This window comes from Sus scrofa, chromosome 4, assembly GCF_054392235.1.
Source record: "Sus scrofa isolate SSC_HxYL_T2T_F1_AM1 chromosome 4, Sscrofa_HxYL_maternal_Yorkshire_Landrace_v2.0, whole genome shotgun sequence".
NCBI classification, from domain to species: domain Eukaryota; kingdom Metazoa; phylum Chordata; class Mammalia; order Artiodactyla; family Suidae; genus Sus; species Sus scrofa.
In genome coordinates, this window is record NC_139386.1 from 98,886,095 (window position 1) to 98,912,906 (window position 26,812).

The window sequence follows — 26,812 nt, forward strand, 5'->3', positions numbered from 1 at the left end:
CTCTGCTTAAACTGGACTGATTTCTTTTCTTTTTTGCCTTTTTCTTTTTAGGGCCGTATCTGTGGCATATGGAAGTTCCTAGGCTAGGGGCTGAATCAGAGCTTGCAGCTGCTGGCCTACACCATAGCCACAGCAATGCAGGATTCCAGCCATGTCTGTGACCTACATCATAGCTCACAGCAAGGCCGGATCCTTAACCCACTGAGCGAGGCCAGGGATTGAACCGACATCCTCATGGATACTAGTCAGTTATTTGTAGTCCACTAAGCCACAACAGGAACTCCTTAGACTGATTTCCTGATAATCAGTCATTCTTTTTCTAAATCAGTGGTCCTCAACTGGGGCAATTTTGCCCCCTAAGGGACATTTGGCAATGTCTGGTAGCATTTTTTGGTTGTCACAACTTGGGGGAGTGGTGCTACAGGCATATAGTACAGAAACCAGGGATTCTGCTAAACATTCTGCAATGCACAGGAGAGGCTCCCTAACCAAAGATTATCCAGACACAAATTTTAATAGCGCCAAGGTTGAGAGAGATTGTTCTAAATCTTGAGTCCTATAGGAAAAATTTAGCTCATGGAGACTAATCTCATTGTTTTCATAATTTCAGTTAGAAAAAATAGAATTTGTTTGTTATTCTGTGTTTTTAAATCCTCATTATAACCAGTCTCCCAAGTTTGGATTCCTAGAGCAGTATTAGGGCTACAGAAGTAAAGGAGTTTCTCTGACGCAAACTAAAACAGACAAGCTTCAACAGTGCAAATTTCTCCAAGCTCTCAATATTCTACTACTAGATGTTTTTGCTAGAAACAATACATGGTCTCTAAATGATAAAGGAACAAGTGATGCTGCAACATATACTAACAGTTCTAATGGAGAAAGGAAAGAAGAAAGAGGATAGAAGGGACTATGATTGCTTTCTATGCCAGAGGACATTTTGGATGATTCTCAGCAAACTTAGAAAATTCCTCAACAAATTGACTCCAGACTGGTGAAATATCTTGGAGGCTTTAAAGGCTTCACAAAAGGCATGTGAAGTGTACACATGCACCCAGTCTTAATACCCTAGAATTTTAGGGTTCAGTGATAGACCTACATTGATCTCAAGCCAACTGTACATTTAGATTATGGTTTTGAAGTGTAAACACACAAAGATGATGACCTAAAGAAAAAAGATCACAAAACAATCTGATTTCTTGTGGAGTTTTTTGGTTTGTTTGTTTTTTTTTTTTTGGTATTTTTAGGGCCGTACCTGTGGCATATAGAAGTTCCCAGGCTAGGAGTTGACATGGAGCTGTAGCCCCTGGCCCACACCACAGTCATAGCAACACGAGATCCTTAGCCCAATGAGCGAGGTGAGGGATCGAACCCATGTCTTCATGGACCCTAGTTGGATTTGTTACTGCTGAGCTCCTATTGTGGAGCTAACATTGCAGGTAATTTTCTTTCTTGATTTTTATTTCTGAAGTTATTAATAATAAACAATATTAATAACATTGTTTATGTAATAAAACTGTCCAAATTTATGTAAGGTGGCCATGTTAAAAAAACGTTTTTAGGAGTTCCCGTCGTGGCCCAGGGGAAATGAATCTGACTAGGAACCATGAGCTTGTGGGTTCGATCCCTGGCCTCACTCAGTGAGTTAAGGATCTAGTGTTGCTATGAGCTGTGTGGTGTAGGTCACAGATGTAGCTCAGATCTGTATTGCTGTGGTTGTGGTGTAGGCAGGCAGCTACAGCTCCAAGTGGACCCCTAGCCTGTGAACCTCCCTATGCTGTGGGTAAGACCCTGAAAAGACCCCCCCCCCCCAAAAAAAAGGTTTTATAAGACCCAAACAAAACCATTTTATAGTGATATAAAAACATAGGAGTACCAATGTTTATTTAACTGCCAATGCTATTTTTTAAAAGAGACGAAAGAACCTAAATATCTGTCAACAGTGGATAGACAGCATATCCATACAATGGAATACCATGCAGTGGGGTTTAAAAACAAAACAACCCCTGGAGTTCCCATTGTGGCTCAGCAATTTGGAAACCAACTATTATCCATGAGGATGCGGGTTTGATCCCTGGCCTTGCTCAGTGGGTTGAGGATCCGTCACTGCCGAGAGCTGTGGTATATGTCACAGACGTGGCTCAGAACTGGTGTTGCTGGGGCTGTGGTGTAGGCTGGCAGCTGCAGCTCCAATTCGACTCCTAGCCTGGGAACTTGCATATGCTGCAGTTGTGGCCCTAAAAGAAAAAAAAAAAAAAAAAAAAAAAAAAAAATCCCAGAAGCTCTCTCCATACTAATGAGGAAAAAATATCTAATATATTTTAAATGGAAAACTAAAACAAAAACAAAGTGCAAAACAACGTATACAGCAAGCTATCATTTGTGTAAAAAAAAGAGAAAATTATCCGATTCGTTGGTAAAAAGGTAAATATTTTTATATGCGAAAATTGATAATACTATTTGTCTTCAGGGAAAAGGAAAATAGGTTCCTGTGGGGGCAGGAAAAGAGGGAGATTGGTATCTTTTTTACTTTTTGAATTGTGAACCATGTTGCTATACCCAGGCAAAGCGTAAATTTAAAAAAATTAAATCAACAAATACCTAATGAATCCTTTAAAACTAACAAACAATTTTTCTGTATGTATGAATTACGTTAATCTATATAGAAAAACCCGCTGCACCAAACTGTGTTAGGATGAGATTAAAGATAAATAATAAATAGTGGGAAAAAAATAAAAAAATAAATATTGGGTCCCCATCCCAACAACACATCTAAATCTACCTTGACAAAGTCTGATTAACTCTTTGGTTTCTCAAATGAGCACCTTTTACATAAGATTCTTTACAGTAGAGGAGTTCCTGTTGTGGCTCAGGGGAAACGAATCTGACTAGTATCCATGAGGACCCAGCTTTAATCCCTAGCCTCGCTCAGTGGGTTAAGAATCCAGCATTGCTTTGGCTGTGGTGTAGCCCGGCTGCTACAGCTCCAGTTCGACCCCTAGCCTAGGAACCTCCATATGCTGTGGGTGTGGCCCAACAAAGACAAAAAAAAAAAAAAAAAAAAGATTCTTTTCAGTAAAAAATAATATTTTTTTAAGCTTATAAAAATGTCCTTTTTCTAAGCCTGTTTTCCATCTGTAAAACTGCAAGTACTAGTGTTTTCCAGACATTTTAGTTTCCTCTGGTAACATAATCTTTCCCAAGCTAAGAGCAATTTAAAATACTAACATAATAAAAGATATACAAGGACTATGCTGGGAAAAGAAGGAATAAGGAGCATTTGATGTTCACTTTCTTCCAGGTATTAAAACATATAAGAAAAAAATCTAAGGATCAAAAAAACTCCAGCACCCACAATAGCAATAGCTAACATTTACTGAACACTTTCTGTAGATCAGGCACTGTTCTAAGTGCTTTATTGAATTAACTCATCATATCTTCAAAACAATCCTATGATGTAAGTAATATTATCTCCAACTTACATAAGAGGGGTAAGTATGGCAGAATAGTTAAAAGCATGGACTCAAGAATCCAATTGCTGGGATTTGAAATTTGGCTCTCGGGAGTTCCTGTCCCGGCGCAGTGGTTAAGGAATCCAACTAGGAACCACGAAGTTTCAGGTATGATCCGTTGCTCCACTCAGTGGGTTAAGGCTCTCTGACGTTGCTGTGAGCTGTGGTGTAGGCTAGTGGCTACAGCTCCAATTAGACCCCTAGCCTGGGAGCCTCCATATGCCGTGAGTAGGGCCCTAGAAAAGGCCCCCCCCCAAAAAAAGAAAAAAGAAAAAAGAAATGGGGTTCTCCTACTTAATTGCTGTGTGACCTTGAGCAAGTTACTTTAATTTTGTGTTTCTTCATTTCTAAAATGGAGATAATGTTTATATTTAAGTATTGGATTATTAAAAGGATTAAATGACTTATATGTTATTACTACTACTAAGTTTCTATACCAGTGTACACAGCTACCAAATCAAAGAGCCAGGCTTTAAACCCAGGCAGTCTGGAGTGTATTTTTCTACTTTGCTAAAAGGCAAACACCTGAAGAATGAATTTAAAGTCATGATACCCAAATAAAGGCTTCAGAGTTCTTCCTTTGTTTTTTTTTTGGTTGTTGTTGTTTTGTTTTCTTTTGCTGCTTTTTTAGGGCCGGACGTGTGGCATATGGAAGTTCCCAGGCTAGGGGTCGATTCGGAGCTGTAGCTGCCAGCCTACACCCCACAGCCACAGCAAGGCCGGATGTGGGGTCTGAGCGGAGTTCTCAACCTACACTGCAGCTCATGGCAACACTGGATCCTTAACCCACTGAATGAGGCCAGGGATTGAACCCCCATTCTCATGGTTACTAGTCAGGTTCGTTATTGCTGAGGAACAATGGGAACTCCAGAGTTCTTCCTTTGTTAAACAGAAAATTATTTGTAGACTATTTTGTTTACAATTTACCATAACTTGTCAAACGTAAAATCAATCCTATGATGATCCAGTTAGTTTTATCTTTACAATTTTGAAATTTTATTTTGAAGCACCATGAGATAAATGTTTAATTACTTCTGTTCTAGTGGGGAAGTCTGAGGGCAGCTAAAGACTGCTGCTCTGGAGCAATATTAGAGCCCAGTTGTCTATTTACAGCTTGAGGACTCATGCCAAGAGAAGCAGAGCAGCAGAGAAACACTGGAAATCTAGGCACCTTTGTTGAGTGCCTATCACAGTGCTTAAAGAAAAGTTTCAGTTAAGTCACACCCTCATTTAAACAAAAGCACCATCCAGGGAATTGTACTCTGGCGGTTAGTCATGATTTGGTCCTCTTTCTGTGTTACTTTCCTATTGCTGCTGTAACAAATTAACATAAATTTGGTGTCATAAAACAACACAAATTTGTCATCTTAGAGTTCTGTGGTTTAGAAGTCCAGAATCAAAGTGTGGCAGGGTTGTGTTCTTTCTGGATGCTCTAGCAGAGAACCTGTTTTCTTGACTTCTCCAGTTTTTAGAGGCTGCCCTTTCCTCTTCATAGCCTGCCACAGCTGGTCAAGTCTATGTCATATTCCATCACTCTGACAGTGACTCTTTCTGTCTCTCTTACCTTTGAAGCACCCTTGTAATTACAGGGCCCTATCAGGTAATAGCTGATTAGTAACCTTAATTTTCTCTTGCCATGTAAACAATGTATTCACTGCTTCCAGGGATTGAGATTTGGACATCTTTGGGGGCACCATTATTTTATTTTCCACACCTTCCTTGGCTCAAATGATGGGGGGGGGTTCATCCATTCAGTAAGGTCATTTTATTGAACATTTAAATATTTTAGTCTCTGGCAGGCACTGCAACATATGCACACAAAAAAACCGCAGAATACTATCTTGTCTATACTTGGTTGACAACTCCTGAATCAGTGCAGTTACTCAAAGCCAGTTAAAGGCAGAGACCATATGTAAGGAACTTTATATTTTTATGTACTAGTGTAGTGGAATTCAGTTATAAGTGTTTTATAGCATAAACAATTATGTTTATGTCTTTGTAGCATAAACAATTATGTTGCTGATGAGAAACTTTATTAAGAAGGGAATGGGGTAAAAAAATTAAGTATTTAAGAGATAAGCAAATTGAAGTCTAAAGATAGTTATTGGACTTCTTAGAGCCTCAGGCTTCTCATTTGCAAAATGGGGCCAAGATGATCTACTTCATAAGGATTAAACAGGAACATAAGTTCTCTTGGCATGGTATTCTACAGACATTAATTCTCCTTCCCTTCTCATATTTTAAGTATCTGACATTCATTTCAACATTTTCATACTTGCTTTGCACCAAACTACAAAAGAATATACAAAGAAATGTTAGACATAGTCTCTGCCCTCAAATTAAAAATGTTCTTGGTAGGGTAACACACTTGCATACATGACACTATTGAGAAAGATATATGGCCTCTAAATGGCTCCATAAAATAGCTGGGGCTTAAGATACGATTAGGAAAAGCAAAGATATGGATAGTGAGGTAATTAAAGGGGATTCCATCCTTCCCTTAAAAAAAAAAAAAAAAAACCCAGAGCAATTAAACAAAACCTGATCCATATACTTAAGTATGGAAAAGGGAACATTTAGGACTGTCTACTTAAACTTTAGAGCTTGAAATTAATCTAGTACAGTGATTTTGAAACTATTCCTAGATCCTTAAAAGTCCATAGATGTTAAGGAACGGAATATCCAAGCGGATCCCTCCCCCGATTTATTCTGTTTTACACTTTGGGTGAAACTAAAGATTATTTGAATAGAAAGCTTCAGAAATACCCGTACATTTTAATAGTTCATAGTTCTCCTTACTCAATCATCAAGAAAAAGTAAGTGTTCATTCACAGTTTTGAGAAACAAGTATCAGTAGCCACAGAAATCTGAAAGATTTCCTTTTGCATTTATTATAACGATTTGGAAGAATAGGACACAAACTACCAATTACACCCACAAACCTTATCAACATCCAGAGTACTGTAAACGATAACATTACACTTTGCACCTTCCCTGTGCCTAGAAGCTAATACTTCTTTATCTACATTATTTTATTTTATCACATACCAACCTTGAAGGCAGATTTGGAGTTAACTAATTTTTATGTTCAGTTTTTCATTTGTTGACAAGGAATTAAGAAAAATAACTTTCTGAAAGACACACAAGACGTGAGAGACCAAGTCCAGACCTTGAATTTGTAACGTATGGCATCTTTATCCTCTAACATCAGGCTGCCTAATGAGGTTGAAAATATATCATCTAGCCAAGAGGAATGCATAAAAGTGCACGAAACATCATCGCGTATAGACAGTGGCGTGAAATTCGAGCAATCTAAGATGGGTTTAAAATAGAATTTCAAAAAAGGAAGAAAGAAAAAGCCGACCACGCACCGGTTCTTCTTTAGGTTTCAGGACCGCAACACGGAGCCCGGAAGGAAGCCCCCTAGGAGGGTCGCCGGCCCAACTGGTTTCACTCCCTACCTCATGGAGGTTCCGAGTCCCACTCCTCTCCTTCATGAGTACAACCCCATGCAGGTCCATTCCCTCACCGAGAGTCGTGGATCCGCTTTCCTGATGCGGTGAACGACAGGCACAGTCAAGGGCTGGCTCCACAGCGCTTGTCCCGCAGCAGAGAAGCAAGCTCGGGTCGTTTGGCAGGAAGCTGCTCACCGCGCAGCCGCCGCGGCCTCCAACTACTTGTCAGCAGAGGGGCGCTAGGCCGCCCCCGAGCCGCTCACCGCGGCCAGGACGAGGTGGGGGGAGCGAGCCGTGTCGCCTTGGCGCCTCAGCCATCGAGGTAAATAGTCATAGGTGTCTACTGGCCACTGGGGTAATTCCAATCCTAACGGCAACTTCTGCCCGTTTCGTCTGTCCTTTTCTCCCCCGCTGCTGCAGCTAATGGGAATGGAACAGTCCCGCGGGGGGGATTGTGGGAGGCGCACGCGCGAGGGGTGGAGGGTATGTGGGGGGGGCGGAGGGGGAGGAGGCGGCGGCGGCGGCCGTGGCGGCGGTTGGTGGCAGTGGGGGCGGGGAAGGGGGGGAGGAGAGGAGAGGAGGTGGAGGAGGAGGCTTGGGCTCGCGCCGCTGAAGGTACGCGTGAGGGCCCGCGCCAAAGCTGGCTTGACAGGGGCCGAGGGGAAGTGGGGGACCGTGCGAGGAGGCTCCCCAGAGCGAGTGCGTACTGGCTGGCGGGCGCGCCAGGCGGCCGAAGGCGGTGGTTGGTGGGAGCAGCAAGCGACGAGCCCAGATACACTCTGGCGCGTGCGGGCGGGCGTGCGCGCTCTGCCGCCCGAGTCGAGTGAGGAGGGAGGACGAAGGGGGAAAACGCGAGGAGGGAGGAGTGGGAGGTGGGGGGGCACGAGGCGCCCTTCGCTCCCTCCCTCCCAAGGAGCTGCCGCCGCCGCCGCTCTGCCGCCGCCGCTCCCGCCGCCATTTTGGGTTCGCTTTGCGGAGGGGGAGACGATCCCCGTCTCGGTTGCGGGACCCGCCTCCCCTCAGTTTCCCCCGCTTAGCCCCACGCCTTTCCCCTCTCCTCTCTCGCATTTCCGCCAGTCCGCTCACCCGCTGGCCGCCTCCTGACAAGCGGGAGGGATCCGCTGTGGACCAAGGGAAGCGGAGGAGCCTGGTGGCGGCCGCCCCCTCTTCCCCACTTCCCTGCACTCTCATCTCTCTCGGCCTCGGCCTCTGACACGGTGAGTAGTACCGCCTGGGGAGGCCTTTGGGCCTAAGTACTCCCTCAGCGACTCAGTCCTTGGCTTCCTGGGAGCTACTGTCATCTCCCGGACCTGGACCTCCGGGAGAGCGGTGGTAAGGATGGGGGAGGGGAGAGTAGGGAAGGGGATCCTGAGCTTACCGGGAAGTCCCTCCTGGCGGAGGTGAAGGGGTGTCCCTGACAGGCGGGCTCCTGGCTTGGGGGAGGGGGCGGGAAAGTAAGCGAGTGGAGGCGGAGCCCGCTGTGCCCCTGACAGGTTAGTTTGTGTGTTGTGGAGGCACGATTGGAGCATCCCCCATAGGCTAGGTTGTTCCCGTTAAGGAATAAGAGTGTCAGGAGGGATGATCCTCTTTTGAGGGTAGTTTACCTGTATGTTCAGATCTGTGGTGTCCCTGACACGCTCAACTGGCTGTTGAAACTACAGGATGGTCTCCGTGTTATAAGTTTAATAGATGTTACTGGTTAGTTTGTGCATGGAAAGACATGTTTTTGGTCTAGGAGACAGATGGTCTGTTAGTGTATAGCGGCTGTGTTTGTGTGTGTATGCAAGAAAGGAAAGTGTTTCGGAAGAGTTTGCTTTTATTTGTACAAGTGTAATGTAGTTCCACTTATAAGTTAGCTTATTTTTAAATTAAAGTTTGGGATATTCCCTGCTGGTTGATATGTGTGTGTGTTTTAGGGTTTGAGAGTGCCTTATTGACTTGTTGGGAAAGAGAAGTCAAAGCAGTATTTTAGAAATGTAGCATGTAAGTGTGTGGTCAGGGATGGGAGAAACTTGTCATAACCAGTTATTCTTAAGAATAGTTTGTTCCTCTGAATAGAGTGAATTGTGTAAATATGAAGGCCCAGAACATCTTTACCTGAACAATTACTGTGAGGGTGTAAAGAATGGTTGGCCTTTCTGTTGACCTGAGTTTGTATTCACACTTTATAATAGAATAAAGCTTTTATACTGTTCAAAATGCTCTTTCAGTTTCTTTGCCATCCTAAGTTTCTCTGTGAATGATAGGATGGCTGTTTCCTCCCATATTACAAAGTAAGAAATTGAGGCATAAAGAGATAATTTTTCCAAAGTCACATGTTAAATTGACAGAGTTGGGACTGTAACTCAGGTATTTTGACTATGAGTCCAGTAGTGTGTTTGCCATACCATGGAGTCTTAGAAGGTCTCTGTCAGGCAAATCTGAGTTTATTGGAGCATATTGACTGTTTGAATGGTTTTTGCTAGAGATCAGTTGTGTCAGAACATAGCTTGTGTCAGATTGGCCTGTATGAAATGGGTGTTCCATGACTATATTTGTTTGCAGAGGATGCAGAGCATTTCTGACACTTTAGCTTGTGTGTTTGAGGGAGGGATGTCTTTTATAGCTTGTACCATAGTGCTGCATAGGGGCTGACAGCTTAATTTAATGGGAGAAAGGATCTTTTCTTATTCATTCAACAAATATTAATTGAATACTCAATAAGTGGTCCCTGTCTCGGGGTGAGAATAATCAAGGTGACCCTGTTGAAACAGCCTAGGTATATCTGAGGGGATTTGTCTTGACAGTGATATATATTAAGTCTCCTGAGGCAGGCAGATCAGTGTGGAACTGAAACTAGAAAAATGTCCTAAAAAGTCTTCAGTTTGGAGTGAATTTAGATCTTCCATACATTTTAATATGGAAGGATACCAGTGTTTTTAAGTGTCTAATAGGGTGGCCAATTTGTGGTAGCATGTGCTACCTTTTGCATTTTCTTTTGGCATTTCTGAGTAAACGTTTTTGGGAAGCTGAAATTGTTGACATATGTGCCTGTGAGATGTTGGAACTTTTTGACTGTGTTGAAGAAATTGTTCAAAGATCAATTTGTAGTAAGCATGTATTAATTTTGTAGTAAGGATATCATATCATATATCCCCTTTATTAATGTGAGGGAAGAACACTTAAATTAAGCCAACTTAACTGTATTTTCTCTGAAAAATAGAATGTTTTTGATTTGCTAGATTAGTACTTAAAAGTTTTTTTGGGTCATTTACCCTTCTGAGAATCTGATGAAAAAAACCTGACTGTAGAAAATGAGCGTGAGTACAATTGCATAAGTTATACATACAGTTTCAGAAACTTAACTTGTAGTGAGGTAAAACCAATTTATATTCAGGTCTTATTTAAAAGCCTTTTTTTTTTTTTTAATAGTTTTTTGTTGGGGCGGTGGAGATGTTGGTATGAGATGAAAGATTTTATGACAATCTGAGTATGCTAACAGAGCTTGGGGTTGTTTGTATTTTATTCTTTATTCTTCACAAACTTATTTCTGAAGTTGTTAACACATGATTCTGAATTAGGTGATAAGAGAATATGATAGAACACAAATGTTTATAACTATTCTTTTTCATCATCATCATAATAATTTTTATTCTCAAACTCATTTCTTTCCAGTTTTGCATTGGGACTGAGGTGTTTTAAAGCTCATGTCCTGGGATTTATCTTAGTTATAAATAAAATAAATATAGTTATTTCTGTGCAGGAAGAACAAAGATGAATAATATATGGCCTCTGTCCTTGAAACAATTCAAAGCCAGTTGAAACTATGAATTTCATGCTAGTGGGGGCTTTCAAAAGGGCAAGGTGAAGGGAATCATAATTCCTAGAAGCTGAGATTTTATGACTTAATTGCTGACAGGTTTTGCTGTTATTCTTAGGAAGTTATAAAGTGTTCACATTCTGCATGCAACTTTGTAGCTAAAAATGTTTTGGTATCATCTAATGTTTTGGGGTGTAGAAACTCTGGTTTGAAAAGGAGGCAAACATTGGTTTCTTTCCTTATCTTGCTTTGGATGTATTATATAGAGTTTATGTTAAAAGGTCTTAATGTCATTTTTGGATATGCATGTATCTACATAACACTTCTGGGGTAAAGTAGGGCCTTGAGAGCACAAATTACAGCATTCTGTAAGGTAATAGATTGTAACAAAAATGGTCTGATTTTTGTCTTTATTGTCATATCTTCTGTGAGAATGTCATGTAAATTTGTGAAAAGTTTAATATTTTCTGTAATTTTAAACTTGGGTAGTAGATTCATGGGTTTTTAAAAAATAACATGATGTATATGTCTAACATGTTTATAGTCTATTTGTATGAGATACTTCACAATTAAAAAATTAGGTTTGTAATAATTATAAAAAATACTCAGGATCTTTAAGGATCAAGAATAGAAAGTGGGGAGTTTCCATTGTGGCTCAGCAGGTTAAGAACCTGGCTAGTATTCATGAGGATGCGGGTTCGATCCCTGGCCTTGCTCAACGGGTTTGGGATCTGGCATTGCCATGAGCTGTGGTGTAGGTCACAGACTCTCCTTGGATACTGCCTTTGCTGTAGCTGTGGCTTTGGCCAGCAGCTGCAGCTCTGATTCAACCCCAGCCTGGGAACTTCTGTAAGCTGCAGGTACAGCCCTAAAAAGCAAAAAAAAAAAAAAAAAAAAAAAGAATAGAAAGTGGTTTTCACATCTTATTCTTGAGTTGTATTCTGAAACATGGAGCATAACTCCCTAAATCTTGTTAGGTAATGTGTTTTTATAGTATTAGTGATATCACTTGAGTCTTTTAAGTCTTCCATGCCTTACATATAAATACTTGGACACATTCAAGCCTGCCTAAAATGATCTGCTTGTGCACAGTGGGAAACTTTTACCATATGTGTAGTAAGTCTCCATTAAATAATTTCATGTTGTTATTTGAGTTTTGTGTATTGATATGGGTCTTTTAAAGGTAGTATACAGTCTTATTGAAATCCGCTGTGAGGTCTACTTTGTGCCAGCCTTTCCTGAAGCATGACCTAACTTAATACTGGCTGTCATAAGAAAGGGAAATGAAAGTAGTAGTTTTTGTTTGGAGCTATATTGCTAGTCTTTTTTTTTTTTTTTTTGAAATCATCTTTCTTTAAATTACTTGTAAACTTTGGGGGATTTTAAATTCTTTCATTTGGATGTGAGAAAATAGAATGTGTACATGTACGTGTAACTGGTTCACCATGCTGTGCAGTAGAAAAAAAATTGGGGAAATAACAATTTTAAAAAATGGGGAAAAAAAGCGATATTTTTAACATAAAAAATAAATTCTTTTATTTGGATAGGTTAGATTTTCATACTTATGATCTGTCATCCTAGTTAGTGATAACTGTCATGTTTTAGAAATCACTTTTTTAATGATGGCCTCATTGGAGGTGTTGATGGCAGTGAGATGTTGACCAAACATAATTAATAAATTATCACTTCAAGTGATGACAGAAATTTAACTAATAATTTATTGCTATTTCAGAGTTGTATTTCCTTCCTTGAGCATCTAACTTTTTTATGTTGGGAGAATCTATAAAATTGTATAGCATCATTAGTATTGTTTTGCTTTCTATAGTTTTTAGTCATTTGCTCTCAAATTGAAGTTATATCCACCTTATGACTGAGCAATTCTAGTCTTGATTACATACACTATAGAAGTAGATACAGGTGTGTGCTGTGTGCTTCTTAGCCACATTTTACATAATATCCAAAAATGAGACAGAAACCAGCTGTCCGTCAAAAATTATATACAATGTTATATTATACAGCATTGAAAATAAACAATTTATAGCAAAAACTATCAAAAAAAGAAGAAAAGGTGATTGCCATAAAAGTTAATAGCTGTCTTTAGGGGAGAGAAATTTATGACCAAAAAGGGGCCCAGTGCTTGTTTTCTTAAACATGAAAAATTCCTAACATATACAGAAATGGATAGTGTAGAGTTCTCCAACTTCAACAGTTATCCACACCCATTTATCACATGATATCCTCATCAACTAGCCTCTCTTCCTCCTCCCTCATTTTGCTTATTTTGAAGTAAATCTTCCAGATGTTATTTCATCCATGAATTCTTCACTGTACACATTCTTTTAACTCTTAAAGAGGATTTCTCTGTAGTTAGAGGTTTATATATTTTTAAAATAAAATATCTGGGGGAGTTCCCATTGTGGCGCAGCGGAAATGAATCCTACTGGTATCCATGAGGATGCCAGTTTGATTCCTGGCCTTGCTTAGTGGGTCAGGGATCCAGCATTGCTGTGAGCTGTGCTGTAGGTCGCAGATGTGGCTTGAATCCCATGTTGCTGTGGCTGTGGTTGTAGGCCAGCAGCTGTAGCTCTGATTGACTCCTAGCCTGGGAACCTTCATACACTTTGGGTGCGGCACTAAAAAAACAAAAGGAAAAATAAATAAATAAATACATATCTGGTGATAGTTGAAAGTGAACTACTTATGCCAGATACTTCTAATCTGTATTACCTCTCAGTAGGGATTCCCTCTACAAACTAAGAAGAAATGAGCTGAATAGAAATTTACTTTACTACCTTACATACCAGGAAGAAATACCGTCTCTTAGTGTTTTTGTTTGTTTTGTTTTGTTAGTCATAGTGACAAGATGCTAAAAACGTCTTCTAGTTTCTCTTGGTACCTCTTAATTTTCTAACCGGCTTTAGTTACCATCGAGAAATCAGATGATACTGGTGATATTGTATGGGAGCTGAAATTGGTCTAAAATCAACTTATTTTTAGAGAGAATGAATGCTTTGTTTTGAATTTTGAAATTCTAATTGTGGACATTTGAAAATATATACCATTGCTTCAATTGCTAAATGTGAACCATGTTACAGAGCATGGCTATGATGAACAGTATAATTTATATACCTATTGAATTACGAAGATGAAACAGAGTAAGTTTAGAGATATAAAATGGTTGCTAATACAGTAGAATGTATATCCTTTCCTTCCAGAAAAGGCTGACAGATGAATGTGAATTCCATCATTAATGAAAGTTTGGTTAACTTATCTTTTGTTTTATCTTATATTACAGTCCCACAGTAATTAAATCATGAATCTTTGGCTTAGTCGTTTTGTTTTATATTTTACTCTATCTTTTCCGTACTTGATACCAAATCACTCTTCTCTTTCAGTTTTATTTGTCCTAAGACTACAGTTGGTCAATGTCTCAAATTATAAAGTAGCTATAGCATGGCTTCTTGGTGTAAATGGCATTGAGAAGTGGTGGAGACATTGCTTGTAAGGTTTCTTAAAATTCAACACTGCTGAAAATGAAAGCCCTAGAGTTTAAATGCAAACTAACATAAGAAGCCTAACAGATTATGGAGAGAATTTAAAAAATTGTCTTTGAAAAAGAAACTGCTAATTCTGACATTTGAGAAAAATGGGGGAATGAATTAATCTTATATAATAATTAACGGGTGAACAATATTGTGTATGGTGTGTGTGTATATATAGAGAGAGATACATATACATTATTATATATGTGTGTGTATATATATGTATATTTGAGGATACGAAGATCACAAGATAAGAATCTCAAATAAGGTGTTCCCATTGTGGGTTAGTGGGTTAAGGACCAACATTGTCTCTGTGAGGATGCAGGTTCCATCCCTGGCCTTGCTCAGTGGGTTGAGGAGCCGGTGTTGCCGCAAGCTGTGGCATAGGCCACAGCCATAGCTCAGATTTTACCCCTGGCCTGGGAACTTCCATATGCTGCAGGATTGGCCGTAAAAAGAAAAAATAAAGAATCTCAAATAAGTAGAGATTCCACATATGGTTGATAAATGATACCACAGATTGGGAAGTTAAAGTTTAAATCCAGAAGCATATCAAAGAAAAAGAGTGATTGGAGTTTCCACTGTGGCACAACAGGATAGGCAGCATCTTTGGAGTGCTGGGACACAGATTCAATCCCTGGCCCGACACGGTGGGTTAACCCGACGCAGGGGGTTAAAGGTCTTAAGTTGTGGCAGCTGCAGCTGAGATCTGCTCCCTGGTGCGGGAACTCCATATGCTGCAGGGCAGGAAAAAGAGCAATCACCTTAAAACTGCCATGAGTTAGAAATTTAAGTTAATTTTGTGTGTGTGTGTTTAAGGAAAAACAAAAAGAAACGTAGAACAAGATCAGGGTTTGATTTGGTTTAACAGATATTTCTTTTGTTCATTCATTCATCCATTATTCACGCAACTAACATTTTTTTAGTTCTTACTTCATTCCTACTTTTGTGCTTAGGTGTTGGGAAACATCTAGTTTTTTGGGGTTTTTTTGCCTAAAGAGAGTTGTGAATCTAGTAAGAGGAACATCTTGTTAACAAAGGTATTATAGTATACAGTGTAATACATTTCTCCCAGGTAGAGAGGGGAGGAATTTAATAAATCTGTGGGAAGAAAGGAAAGGTTAAGGATGGCTTCCAACCAGTAGGAAGAGCCACATTTTAAAGGATAAATATGAATTACTCAGTTAGGTGTAGAGAGGGCATTCTAGGTATAGGAAGATCATCTGCAAGGGTATGAAAGTGAACATAACATAGCAGGATGCATTCGGAGACTGTAATTTGAATCAGTATAGTACTTTCTACCCATTTGCCTATGATTTTCTGTGTCTTTAGTGCTGTATAAGGGTGGCCTTTGTACTTAGAGATCATCAAAAAAATAAAAGAATGGAACTCTGTTCATTAAACTTTACTTAGACAAAATAATATATTGTTAAAGATAATTTCTAAGATGAAAATCAAGAAAATAATTGGTTATGTTTTAGTTATTCAGACAATTTTTACTAGAATGCACCCCACTCCTTCAGCGTTTTAGTTAACAAGCCTTGACTATAATAATTATCCAGCCAAATTAAAAAAAAAGTATAATTGCTTTTTTAAATAATGAACAAATTTCACAGCCTCTACATTGGTATGTTTCTCTTCAATTTGTTGAAAATCCCAAATAGTGATTAAGATCATAGATTCTAAAATCAGATTGAGGAGTTCTCTTGGGGCTCAGCAGGTTAATGATACAGCTTTGTCACTGCCATGGCTTAGGTCACTGATGAGGCATGGGTTTGATATCTGGCCCAGGAACTTCCATATGCCGTGGATATGGCCAAAAAGAAAATAAATGAATAAATAAATAAAGTCAGATTAAGTAGGCTCAAATTCCAGTTTTGCTACTTGCTGACTATGTGGTCTTTAGCAAAATATGTGTGGTCTTTTGAGTCCTTGACTATAAAATGATAATACTTAATAGCAAGAGGCTATTGGAAGATTGTATGAAATAATATGTATAAGTACTCAGCATAATTTATGTTGGGTAGCAAGTGTGTAATACAGATTTGTTATTATTAATTTTTCTTCTTCATTTCCTGAAAAGAGGAAATTTTTTTTGGCAAAGCAAATGACTTCCTTTACATATATTTCCTGTAGGAGATAAGAATATGTAAAATACATTTGTGGAGTTCCTGTCGTGGCTCAGTGGTTAACGAATCCAACTAGGAACCATGAGGTTGAGGGTTCGATCCCTGGCCTTGCTCAGTGGGTTAAGGATCCAGCGTTGCCGTGAGCTGTGGTGTAGGTTGCAGACTCAGCTCGAATCCCGAGTTGCTGTGGCTCTGGCGTAGGCTGGCAGCTACAGCTCCGATTCGACCCCTAGCCTGGGAACCTCCATGTGCCGCGGGAGTGGCCCAAGAAATGGCAAAAAGACAAAATAAATAAATAAATAAAAATAAAATACATTTGTGAGGGAGTTCCCAATAATGAACCCTACTAGTATCCATGAGGATATGGAATTGATTCTTGGCCTCGCTCAGTGGGTTAAGGATCCAGCGTTGTTGTGAGCTGTGGTGTAGGTCGCAGACGTGGTTTATATCTGGTGTGGTTGTGGCATTGGCCGGCAGCTACAGTTCTCATTCGATTCCCTAGCCCAGGAACTTACATGTGCTGCAAGTGCGACCCTAAAAAGACAATAAGCAAGTAAGTAAGTAAATAAATAAAACACATTTGTGACAGTGTATGTAAACAACTTCTTTACATGAATACATGTTTTTTTCTAATTCTCAGTTCGTCTGATTTTCCTCACATTTGATTTCTACTTTTGCATTTTTTTCACTTAACTCCAGGCTAGGCTTTTGTCTTGGCTTCGTTTTACCTTCTTACCAAATCAAGGATATGTCTCCAAAGTGAAAACAGGAATATATCTTACTGTGTGATTATTTTGGGGTGAAGAACCTTAAGTTTTTGAACAGAATTGGGTTTTGTTATGATATTTCTCATTTTATTTTTTTTTAGTTTTTTAAATCATTTTTATTTTTTATTAAAGTATAGTTGATTTACAGTGTGCTGATTTCTCTCTACAGCAAAGTGTCTCAGTTATACACATTCTTTTTTATTACTCTTTTCCATCATAGTCTGTCCCAGGATATTGGTTATATTTCCTTGTGCTGTACAGTAGGACCTTGTTTATCCATTCTGAATGTAATAGTTCGCATCTACTAACCTCAAAATCCCAGGCCACCCTATTCCCTCCCCCCTCCCCCTTGGCAACCACAAGTCTGTTATCTATGTCTGAGTCTGTTTCTGTTTTCTAAATAGGTTCGTTGGTGCCATATTTTATATTTTATTTTTGTTTTTATTTTTTGTCTTTTTAGGGTTGCACTAGTGCCATGAGTTTCCCAGGCCAGGGGTTGAATCAGAGCTGTAGCCAATGGCCTACACTACAGCCATAGCAACGCAGGATCTAAGCTGCTTCAGTGACCTACACCACAGCTCATGGCAACACCAGATCCTTAACCTGCTGAGTGAGCCCAAGGATTGAACCTGCATTCTCATGTATACTAGTCAGATTGGTTTCTGCTGAGCCATGACAGGAACTCCCATTTGTGCCATATTCTATTTTATTTATTTATTTTGTCTTTTTGTCTTTTTAGGGCCGCACACACGGCACATGGAGGTTCCCAGGCTAGGGATCCAATAGGAGCTGTAGCCACTGGCCTGAGCCAGAGCCACAGCAACATGGGATCTGAGCAGTGTCTGCGACCCACACTATAGCTCACTATAGATCCTTAACCCACTGAGCGAGGCCAGGGATTGAACCTGTGTTCTCATGGATGCTAGTTGAGTTTGTTAACTGCTTAGCCCCATTTGTGCCATATTTTAGAGTCCACATATAAAGTGGTATCGTATGGAATTTGTCCTTCTCTTTCTGACTTACTTCTCTTAGTATGAGAATCTCTAATTGTATCCATGTTGCTGCAGATGGCATTCTTTTTTATGGCTAAGTAGTATTCCATTGTAAATATGTGCCACATCTTATTAATCAGTCCATCTATCAGTGGACATTTAGGTTGTTTCTATTTCTTAGCTATTGTGAGCAATGCTGCAATGAACATAGGGTGGCGTGCATGTATCTTTTTGAATTATAGTTTGTTCAGATATATGTCCAGGAGTGGGATTGCTGGATCATATGGTAGTTCTATAGTTACCTGAGGAGCTGCATGCAGAAGTTCAAGGACTAGGGATGAATCTAAGCCACAGCATTGACCCCAGCCACTGCAGTGACAACGTAATAAATGTGCCAGGCACTACAATACAGTGACAAACAGAATACGGTCCTTGAACATTTTCCTTTTTCAGGACAAGATCTTGCAGTATTGCTGTAATGTATTGATACCATGATATTATATGTGGTTCTCACCAAACTTGTTCTTAAGATATAGTAGAGATTTCTGAAGAACTGTCTCAGGATGTGTTATTTTTTTGCCAGAGCAAATCAATTCTAGGAAAAAATCTCTAACTTGAAGAATCCTTGTTGTGTGCCTATGATTTAACCAGCAGTCCATTGCACAGTTAATCCTTTGTGATATCAGTGGGTTAAGTTCTCTGTTCAAATAAAAACCAGCATTCTGCTACCTGTGCCTTCTATCAGAAGGAATATTCATTCCTTCATTCAGCTTGTATTGGTTGTATACAGTCATCCCTCCATATCTGTAGGTTCTGAAATTTTGGATTCAGCCAACCACAAATCAGAAATATTTTGGGGAAAAATTCTAAAAAGTTCCAAAAAGCAAACATGAATTTGCTTCACGTTATCAACTGTATAGTATTTACATTGTAGTATTTACAACTATTTATATAGCATTTACATTATTATATATTGTAAGTACTCTAGAAATGATTTAAATTATAGAGAAGGATGTTCTTAGATTATATGCAATTACTATGCTATCTTATATAAGGCACTTTAGCATCCCTTGGTTTTTGGTATCTGTGATGGGACTTAGAACCAGTCCCCCACAGATAATGAGGGAGAACTGTAATTACTTTGCCAAGTAATGTACTAAGCCAAACAGTTCAGTAACAGTGAGTAATAATAGTCAAAAATCACTGCCTTCATGGTGCTCACTTTCTAGTAAGTGGTAAGACAGATATTATAGAAATGGATGTGATGTCATAGCATTTCAGTGATTAGTGTTATAAAGGAAATGTAAACATGTAAGGGGATGTTAGGTAGTTAGGGAAGTCCTTTGAGATAGTAGTATTTGTGCAGAGATCTGAATGATATGAAGGACCCCATGAATGTATCTTGGACATAAGCATTAGTGCCGAGTCAGTGGTGTGTTTAGTGTGTCTAAGAAATAGGAAAGAGCTGGAACAGAGTGAACAATGTGGGGAAGAATAATAGAAAATAGGGAGAAGAGGTAGCCAGGGTCTAGATAATGTAGGGACTTGACTAAGTGTCTAGGTTTTATTTTCCATTTGAGAGGAGGTTATTGGAAGGTTTCGAGAATGGAGGTGATTTGATCTTATATATGCTTTGAAAGGCAAGAGTGATGCAACCAGAGTGACTGGTTAGGAGGCAGTTGTAATATTTGAGGCAAGAGATGATTATGGGTTGAACCTAAAGTGTTACCAGAGGGATGGATTTGGGATATGTTTTGAAGGTCATAGAGATGATAACCTGGATTGGATGTGAGGTCTGAGTATAAGAGTTAAGAATGACTCTAATGATGGCCTTAACAGTTGAATACCATTTACTGAGATGAGGAACACTGGGTGAGACAGGTTGGGGGGATGCAGAACTTAAGGGTTTGGTTTGGGTATATTGATTTTGAATTTTCTGTTAAATGTTTCAGGTTGAGATATTGAGTAGGCTGTTGGATGTGTAAGTTTCGAGGTCTGGGCAAATAAAAATTTGGGAGCTGATCAGTGTAGAGATGCTATTTAGAGCCCTGAGACTTCTTGAGATTATGTGGATAGTGAATGTAGATAGAGAAGAGATGAAGTTCTTGGACTGAGTTGTGGAGTATTCTTGACACAATAAAAAATGCCAGAGTTGAAAGAATCTTTTGATAACTTCAGGAGTAATACTTTGCTGAGAAAGAAAACCCAACAGGTGCTAACTAGTCAAGACATAGAGACAAAAATAAAATGGTTGAGGAACAAATTGCCTTTTTTTTTTTTTTTTTTGTCTTTTTTCCTTTTCTAGGGCTGCTTCCCATGACATCTGGAGGTTCCCAGGCTAGGGGTCTAATTGGAGCTGTAGCCGCCAGCCTGTGCCACAGCTCATGGCAATGCCGGATCCTTAACCCACTGAGCAAGGCCAGGGATCGAACCTGCAACCTCATGGTTCCTAGTCCGATTCGTTAACCACTGCACCACAACGGGAACTCCACAGATTGCTATTTTTTAATCTATTAAATAGCTCTTTGTGTCACAGAGACCACAAAACTTATTTTATATGAAATTAAGGACCAGAGTACCTATTTCTACTTGATTACTATGAAAAGATGGCCAAAGTGGTCATTACCTTCCTAGATATCATTGTGGTAGGCAACATAAGATAAATTCAAGTTTATAAAATGAACGAATGAGAGGAGTTCTCTTGTGGTGTGGTGGGTTAAGGATCTGGTGTTGTCACTACAGTGGCTTGGGCTGCCACTCTGGCGTGAGTTCCTTCCCTGGCCCAGGAACTTCCACTTGCTGAGAGTGCAGCTTAAAACAAAACAAAACAAAAACAAAAACAAGAGAGATTTCAAAAGACATGATGCCGCTTACTCATTAACATGATAACTGTTTCTAGATTTGAAAATTTATAGTGTAAGTGAGATGAAGCTGTCTCCTAATTATTTATCCTATCATCGGGCATTGTTAAACCTTCCTTTAAAGAAGCTGATTTTTTGGAGTTCCCACTGTGGCTCAGTGGAAGTGAATCCAACTAGTATCCATGAAAATGCAGGTTAGATCCCTGGCCTCGCTCAGTGGGTTAAGGATCTGGTGTTACCATGAATGTAGTGCACGTCTCAGACATGGCTCTGATCCTGTGTTGCTGTGGCTGTGGCTAGGGCTGGTAGCTACGGCTCAGATTTGACACCTAGCCTGAGAACTTGCTTATGCAGTGGGTGTGGCCCTAAAAAGAAGAAAAAAAAAAAAAGCCAGTTTTTCATCTGTGGACCTAATTTGTCAACACATCTAATATATAAGATGTAACTAATACTTGTAACTTAGGGGCTTAATACCATTTAGGTTGACTTACTGCTTTTTGTGGGACATGTTTTCTGGATGTGGGTAAGGATCTATTTAAATGTATTTGAGGTGTTGGAAACTGGAATAGAAATAACAGATGATAAAGGCAATCACAGTATATGGGTGATTGTTGTTGACTTTAAAAACCTATCAGAAATCCTCTTAGCTAATGCATAAAATGGATACTCTTGCTTGAGCACACAGCTTCAAACTTAACAATCCACCTCTACTGTTAGGAAAATGTAGAGCCCATCTGTTGAATTGGCACTATGCCTAAAAGGCTGGTAGTTTTGGACTTTGTCAGTTCAAGAAGAGAAATTAATTCCGGAACATTGAGGGGAAACTTGCCTAATAACAACATTTTCCCTAAGGTTTATCTGCTCTCTTATTGCTATCTTATAGAAATCACCAGAGAATTGAGAATCCATAATCACATATGATTTCTTTTTCCCAAGTTTTAAGTCAGAATTATCATTTATGTGCATTAGAGAGCCAAGTTTTCTGCCACATAAATAGTATCCTTATAAAACATTGTCAAAATTTCCAGGTAGTTTAGAGGTGATCTTCTTAAGTAGAACTGAGATGTTTAAGTAGTATGATTTGGGATTCAGATAAGCCTCTAAAAATATTTCTAGATGAATTTGTTCCACAAAAATCTGTAAATTATTTACTGAGACTTAGAACTAGGTGGTTTAAAGTGGCCACCTCCTAGTTTCATGGGCATCCATTCTGTACCTTATCTTAGAAGCTGGCCTTAAAACCAAAGGATCATAACCTTTTTGTGGTGGTGGTGGCAGTGGTCGTGAGCCCCATTAAGACTATAATGAAACCTTTGTACTCTTTCCCCCAGAGTGTACATATATGCATAAAAATTTTGGTATATAATTTTGGGGGTTCACGGGCAATTTTGATTTTAGGCCAACATACCTTGTCTGCATAAGCATCTTAATTATGAATGTTATGAAATGACAATGCATTCTTTACCTGTTCTGCATTGAGACAGAATAGCTAAAGAATGCATTGCAACAGAGACCGCATTTAAAAATGGACGTAAACTCACATAGGGATGGTGGTTGAAGTAAATCTTTGCTGTTATGTGACGACTTTCCTTTTCCCTTCACCATTTTGGTAATGCAATAATTTCTGGAGAATCATCAGTTAAAGCAACATACCAATGTTAGAATGGCAGGCTGGGTATAAAAAAAGTAATTCTCCAAGTTCGGTAAAATGGCGTCAAAGTCATAATCATCTATCTTTGCCTCACCCTTCCTACAGTTACCTAGCCTCCCTAGCTATATCCCACACACCTCTCTGAATGCACTTTCTGAATCCAGACCTGACCATGTGCCCTGACAGGAGGCACTCTTTAGCACTCTTTAAGATCCTGCCTGCCTCCTTAGCTTTGTGTCTCATTGGGCCTCTTATTCTTGCGCTTCAGCTGTTTGGAACTGTCATTCCCACGCATGGTTTGTTTATATCTCCATGACTTTCATGTTCCTCCCAGTGCCTGGCTGCTTAGAGAACACCTACCCAACTTCTGAGACAAAGTTCAAGTTGATGCTGTGAAGCCTTACCTGGCCACCTCCCCTCCTTTGGTGAACAGTATGCACTCATTTCTCTTTGGCATATACCTAGGAGTGGAATTACTGGGCTACAGGGTAAGCATGTTTTTATCTTTAGTAAATACCGTCAAACAGTTTTCTAGATTGATTGTATGACTTTGTAACTTTATCAGGTTCCACATCTTCCCCAACATTTGTTGTTGCCTTTCTTTTAAATGTGAGCCATTTTGATGAGTAGTAGTATTTCATTGGTATTGATGTGTGTATTTCTCTGATGACTGGTAAGGTTGAGCATCTTTTTATGTGTTGGTTGTACATTCGGACATCCTCTTCTAAAGTGCCTGCTCTTAATATATATTCTGAATGTAATTCCTTTCTCAAATATATGCACTGCAAATATCATCCAATGTGTGGCCTGCTGTTTCACTCTTTGGTGGTATCTTTTGATGAACAGAAGTTCTTATTTTTGTTAAGCCCAATTTGTCTTTTTTTTTCCCCCCCCTTTCTTTCTTCTCTAATTTGAAGAGATATGTAATTGGGGGTAGGAGGAAATGGAGAATTACTTACTAATAGGCATAAAGTTTCAGTCAAGCAAGATGAATAAACTCTAGAGACCTCTTGTACAGCATTGTACCTGTAGTCAACAATAGTGTATTGTACACTTAAATTTTGTTAAGAGGGTAGATCTCATGTTAATTGTTCTTACCACAATAAAATAAAATAATAAAAAGATAAAGAGGTGTGTAGTAGGTGGTAGTCTATTGAATGGAAACAAAAAGGAGAAAAATGTATTAAGAAAATAGCTAGTCAGTATTAAAATAATGGAGTTATAAAATATACCCAGAAGCTATTGGGTTCGTTTTCTCCATTTCATGTGTAAATGAACAAATGAGACTTGAGAGGTGTGTGCATGTGGTGGTATATGTATATTTCAGATCTTTTTAAAATGTTTTATTGGATTTATGTTTATTTATAAAACTAATACAAATTTTGTAATAGATCAAGGAAAAATATATTTAGGAGTTCCTTTTGTAGCTCAGCAGGTTAAGGACCCAACATTGTCTCTGAGGTTGTGGGTTCAACCCCTGGCTTTGCTCAGTGGGTTAAGGATCTGGTGTTGCTACAAGCTGTGGCATAGGTCGCATATGCAGCTCAGATCCAGTGTTGCCACTTTGACCCCTGGTCCGGGAACTTCCCTATGCCACAGGTGTTTCTGTAAAAAGAAAAAAAAGGAAAAAAGATTTATAAATAATTTTTCCTTTTCCTTTTCAAACTTTTCCCTAGAGTAACCAGTAGTATCAGTTGGTGTATAATCATCCGTACTTATTTCTATATATATTCAGATACATCTTTTTCTACCTTTTATAAATGTGAGATCATGCTTGCATTTTTACTTAATCTCATGGCTATATATTTGTGTGTGTGTTTATATATACTTAGTTATTTTTGTGTATGTGGCCACATCAAGGAGTGTTGGAATAAATATCCTTTTATTGGTGCTTTTATTTTTCTGTGATAGTAAATGTAACTTTCCAAAATGATGCTGACCATTAGTGCCCTCTTTCCCACCTTGCCAGTATTAGTTCTTACCCTTCATAAATTTAAACCAAACTGATGAGCAAAAAACATCTTATTTTAATTCATACCTCCCCGACTATTAGTGAGATAGTTCATCTTTTTATATTTCTAATTAATTTGTCTGTCTCTTCTGTAGTTGCCTATGCATATCTCCTCTGTATCTTTTCTTTCTTTTTTTTTTTGTCTTTTGTTGTTGTTGTTGTTGTTGTTGTTGCTATTTCTTGGGCCGCTCCCGTGGCATATGGAGGTTCCCAGGCTAGGGGTTGAATCGGAGCTGTAGCCACTGGCCTACGCCAGAGCCACAGCAACGCAGGATCCGAGCGGCATCTGCAACCTACACCACAGCTCACGGCAACGCCGGATCGTTAACCCACTGAGCAGGGGCAGGGACCGAACCTCATGGTTCCTAGTCGGATTCGTTAACTACTGCGCCACGATGGGAACTCCTGTATCTTTTCTTTATGGAATAATGTTGCATGTAAGAGATGTTAATCTTTTTTCATGTTTATCATATTTTCTCCCAATCTGTTGTTTTTTCTTTTTTCAACTTATTTTTTATTCTCCCAATCTATTATCTTTTGATTTTGTTCACGTCTTACATTATAGGTATATAATACTTTTACGTAATCAAGTTTGCCAGTATTTTCCTGTATGGTTTCTGGTTTCCTGATTTGCTTAAGAATGTTTTTCGAGAATTCCTTTGTGGTTCAGCGGTAAAGAACCTGACTAGTATCCGTGAAGGTGTGGGTTTGATCCCTGGCCTTGCTCAGTGGGTTAAGGATCTGGCATTGCCATAAGCTGTGGCGTAGGTTGCAGATGTGGCTTAGATCTGGCATTGCTGTTGCTGTGGTGTAGGCCAGCAGCTGCCACTCTGATTCAACCCTAGCCTGGGAACTTCCATACGGGTGTGGCCCTAAAAAAAGAAAAAAAGAAAAAAAAGAGTATTTCTCAACCATACACTATAAAAATATTTGCAAATATTCTTCAAGTACTTTTATTTTTCCATATAACTTGAATTCGTGCGGAAACTTTTTTTTTTGGCCACACCTGTGATATGTGGAAGTTTCCAGGCCAGGAATCAAACCCATGCCATAGCAGTGACCCACACCACTGCAGTGACAGTGCCTGATCCTTATCCTGTTGTGCCACAAGAGAATTCCCAGAAATTATTCTTGTGTTAAATGTGAGGAATGGATCTAACTTTTTTTGCTCCAACTGGATAGCCAGTTAGGTCAATCCGAAGCAAATATGTATCAGATAAATCAGCTTCTTGCCATATTGAAATGTCTTTAATTGAAAAATGTCTTTACAGGACTGTTAGTAGCCCATATTCTATTTTTATGAAAGGTAAGAAGGAACCCCTTCCAGAAGATACTTCATTTTGATCTACCAGAAAAATTTTAAACGGCTTTATTGAGATATAATTTATGTGCTATACAGCTCACTAATTTGAAGTGTACAATTCAATGGTTTTTAGTATATTCACATAGTTAGGCAACCATTTCCACTATCTAATTTTAGAATATTTCATCCTGGTATACCTTAGCAGTCATACCTCTTCTTCCTAGGTATTCTCCTTTTACCCTAGCCCTAGGTAACCACTAGGGATACCTTTATCAAATATTTATGGATTTGTTGTTTTGAACATTTCATACAAATGTTGAAATACAGTGTTGTCTGTTGCATCTAGCTTCCGTCTTTTAGCGTGTTTTCGGTTTTCATCTATGTTGTAGCATGTATCAATACATCTGCCCCTCATATCTGTGGGTTCCACATCCACACATTCAACTAACCATAGATTGAAAATATTGGGGGGAAAAAATTCCAGAAAGTTTTGCCTTGCAAAACTTGAATTTGTTGCATGCAACTGTTTTACACAGCATTTACATTGTGTTTAAACTGTTTATGTAGCATTTACATTGTATTATGTTTAAGCCATCTAGAGATGATTTAAATGCATGTAGGTTATATGTGAATACTGTGCCATTTCCTATAAGGGGCTTTTGAATATCTTTGAATTTTGACATCTGGGGCTTCTGGAAGCCGCGCCACAGGTACTGAGGGGTGACTGTACTTTATGCCTTTTGTTGATGAGTAACATTCTCTTGTCTGGATAATGTTGCTGTGAACATTTGTG

The 26,812-nt window shown here is 39.2% G+C and overlaps 3 protein-coding genes and 1 long non-coding RNA gene across 35 annotated transcripts in view; 2 read left to right on the plus strand and 2 right to left on the minus strand.

The window, feature by feature from the left end:
- Positions 1–7,286, plus strand: part of LOC100525517 (uncharacterized) — a 44,593-nt gene extending 37,307 nt beyond the window's left edge. For 2 of the 3 annotated variants that reach the window (XR_303110.4, XR_303111.4), the window contains exon 5: positions 6,895–7,286. This is a non-coding gene — a long non-coding RNA (uncharacterized LOC100525517). Of the gene's footprint in view, positions 1–6,720 lie in introns of all 3 variants that reach the window. The other variant, XR_014844111.1, reaches the window with a different exon arrangement.
- The window catches only part of DAP3 (death associated protein 3), a 36,198-nt gene extending 27,803 nt beyond the window's left edge, over positions 1–8,395 (minus strand). For 3 of the 14 annotated variants that reach the window (XM_085022763.1, XM_021089713.2, XM_085022756.1), the window contains exons 1-2: positions 8,343–8,395; positions 7,039–7,384 (exon numbers count right to left, since the gene is read on the minus strand). The gene's annotated coding sequence lies outside the window, so the exon portion shown is untranslated. Of the gene's footprint in view, positions 1–6,880 lie in introns of all 14 variants that reach the window. The other 11 variants (XM_085022755.1, XM_021089711.2, XM_085022765.1 and 8 more) reach the window with 5 other exon arrangements.
- On the minus strand, positions 7,385–8,395 carry LOC146404055 (uncharacterized). Its single transcript, XM_085020970.1, has one exon. The coding sequence runs from the start codon at positions 8,153–8,155 to the stop codon at positions 7,385–7,387; it is 771 nt and encodes a 256-aa protein (XP_084877096.1). The 5' UTR covers positions 8,156–8,395.
- Positions 7,520–26,812, plus strand: part of ASH1L (ASH1 like histone lysine methyltransferase) — a 189,247-nt gene continuing 169,954 nt past the window's right edge. For 5 of the 17 annotated variants that reach the window (XR_014844073.1, XR_014844074.1, XM_021089692.2 and 2 more), the window contains exons 1-2: positions 7,520–7,579; positions 8,042–8,181. The gene's annotated coding sequence lies outside the window, so the exon portion shown is untranslated. Of the gene's footprint in view, positions 8,182–23,039; positions 23,194–26,812 lie in introns of all 17 variants that reach the window. The other 12 variants (XM_085022731.1, XM_085022739.1, XM_085022729.1 and 9 more) reach the window with 8 other exon arrangements.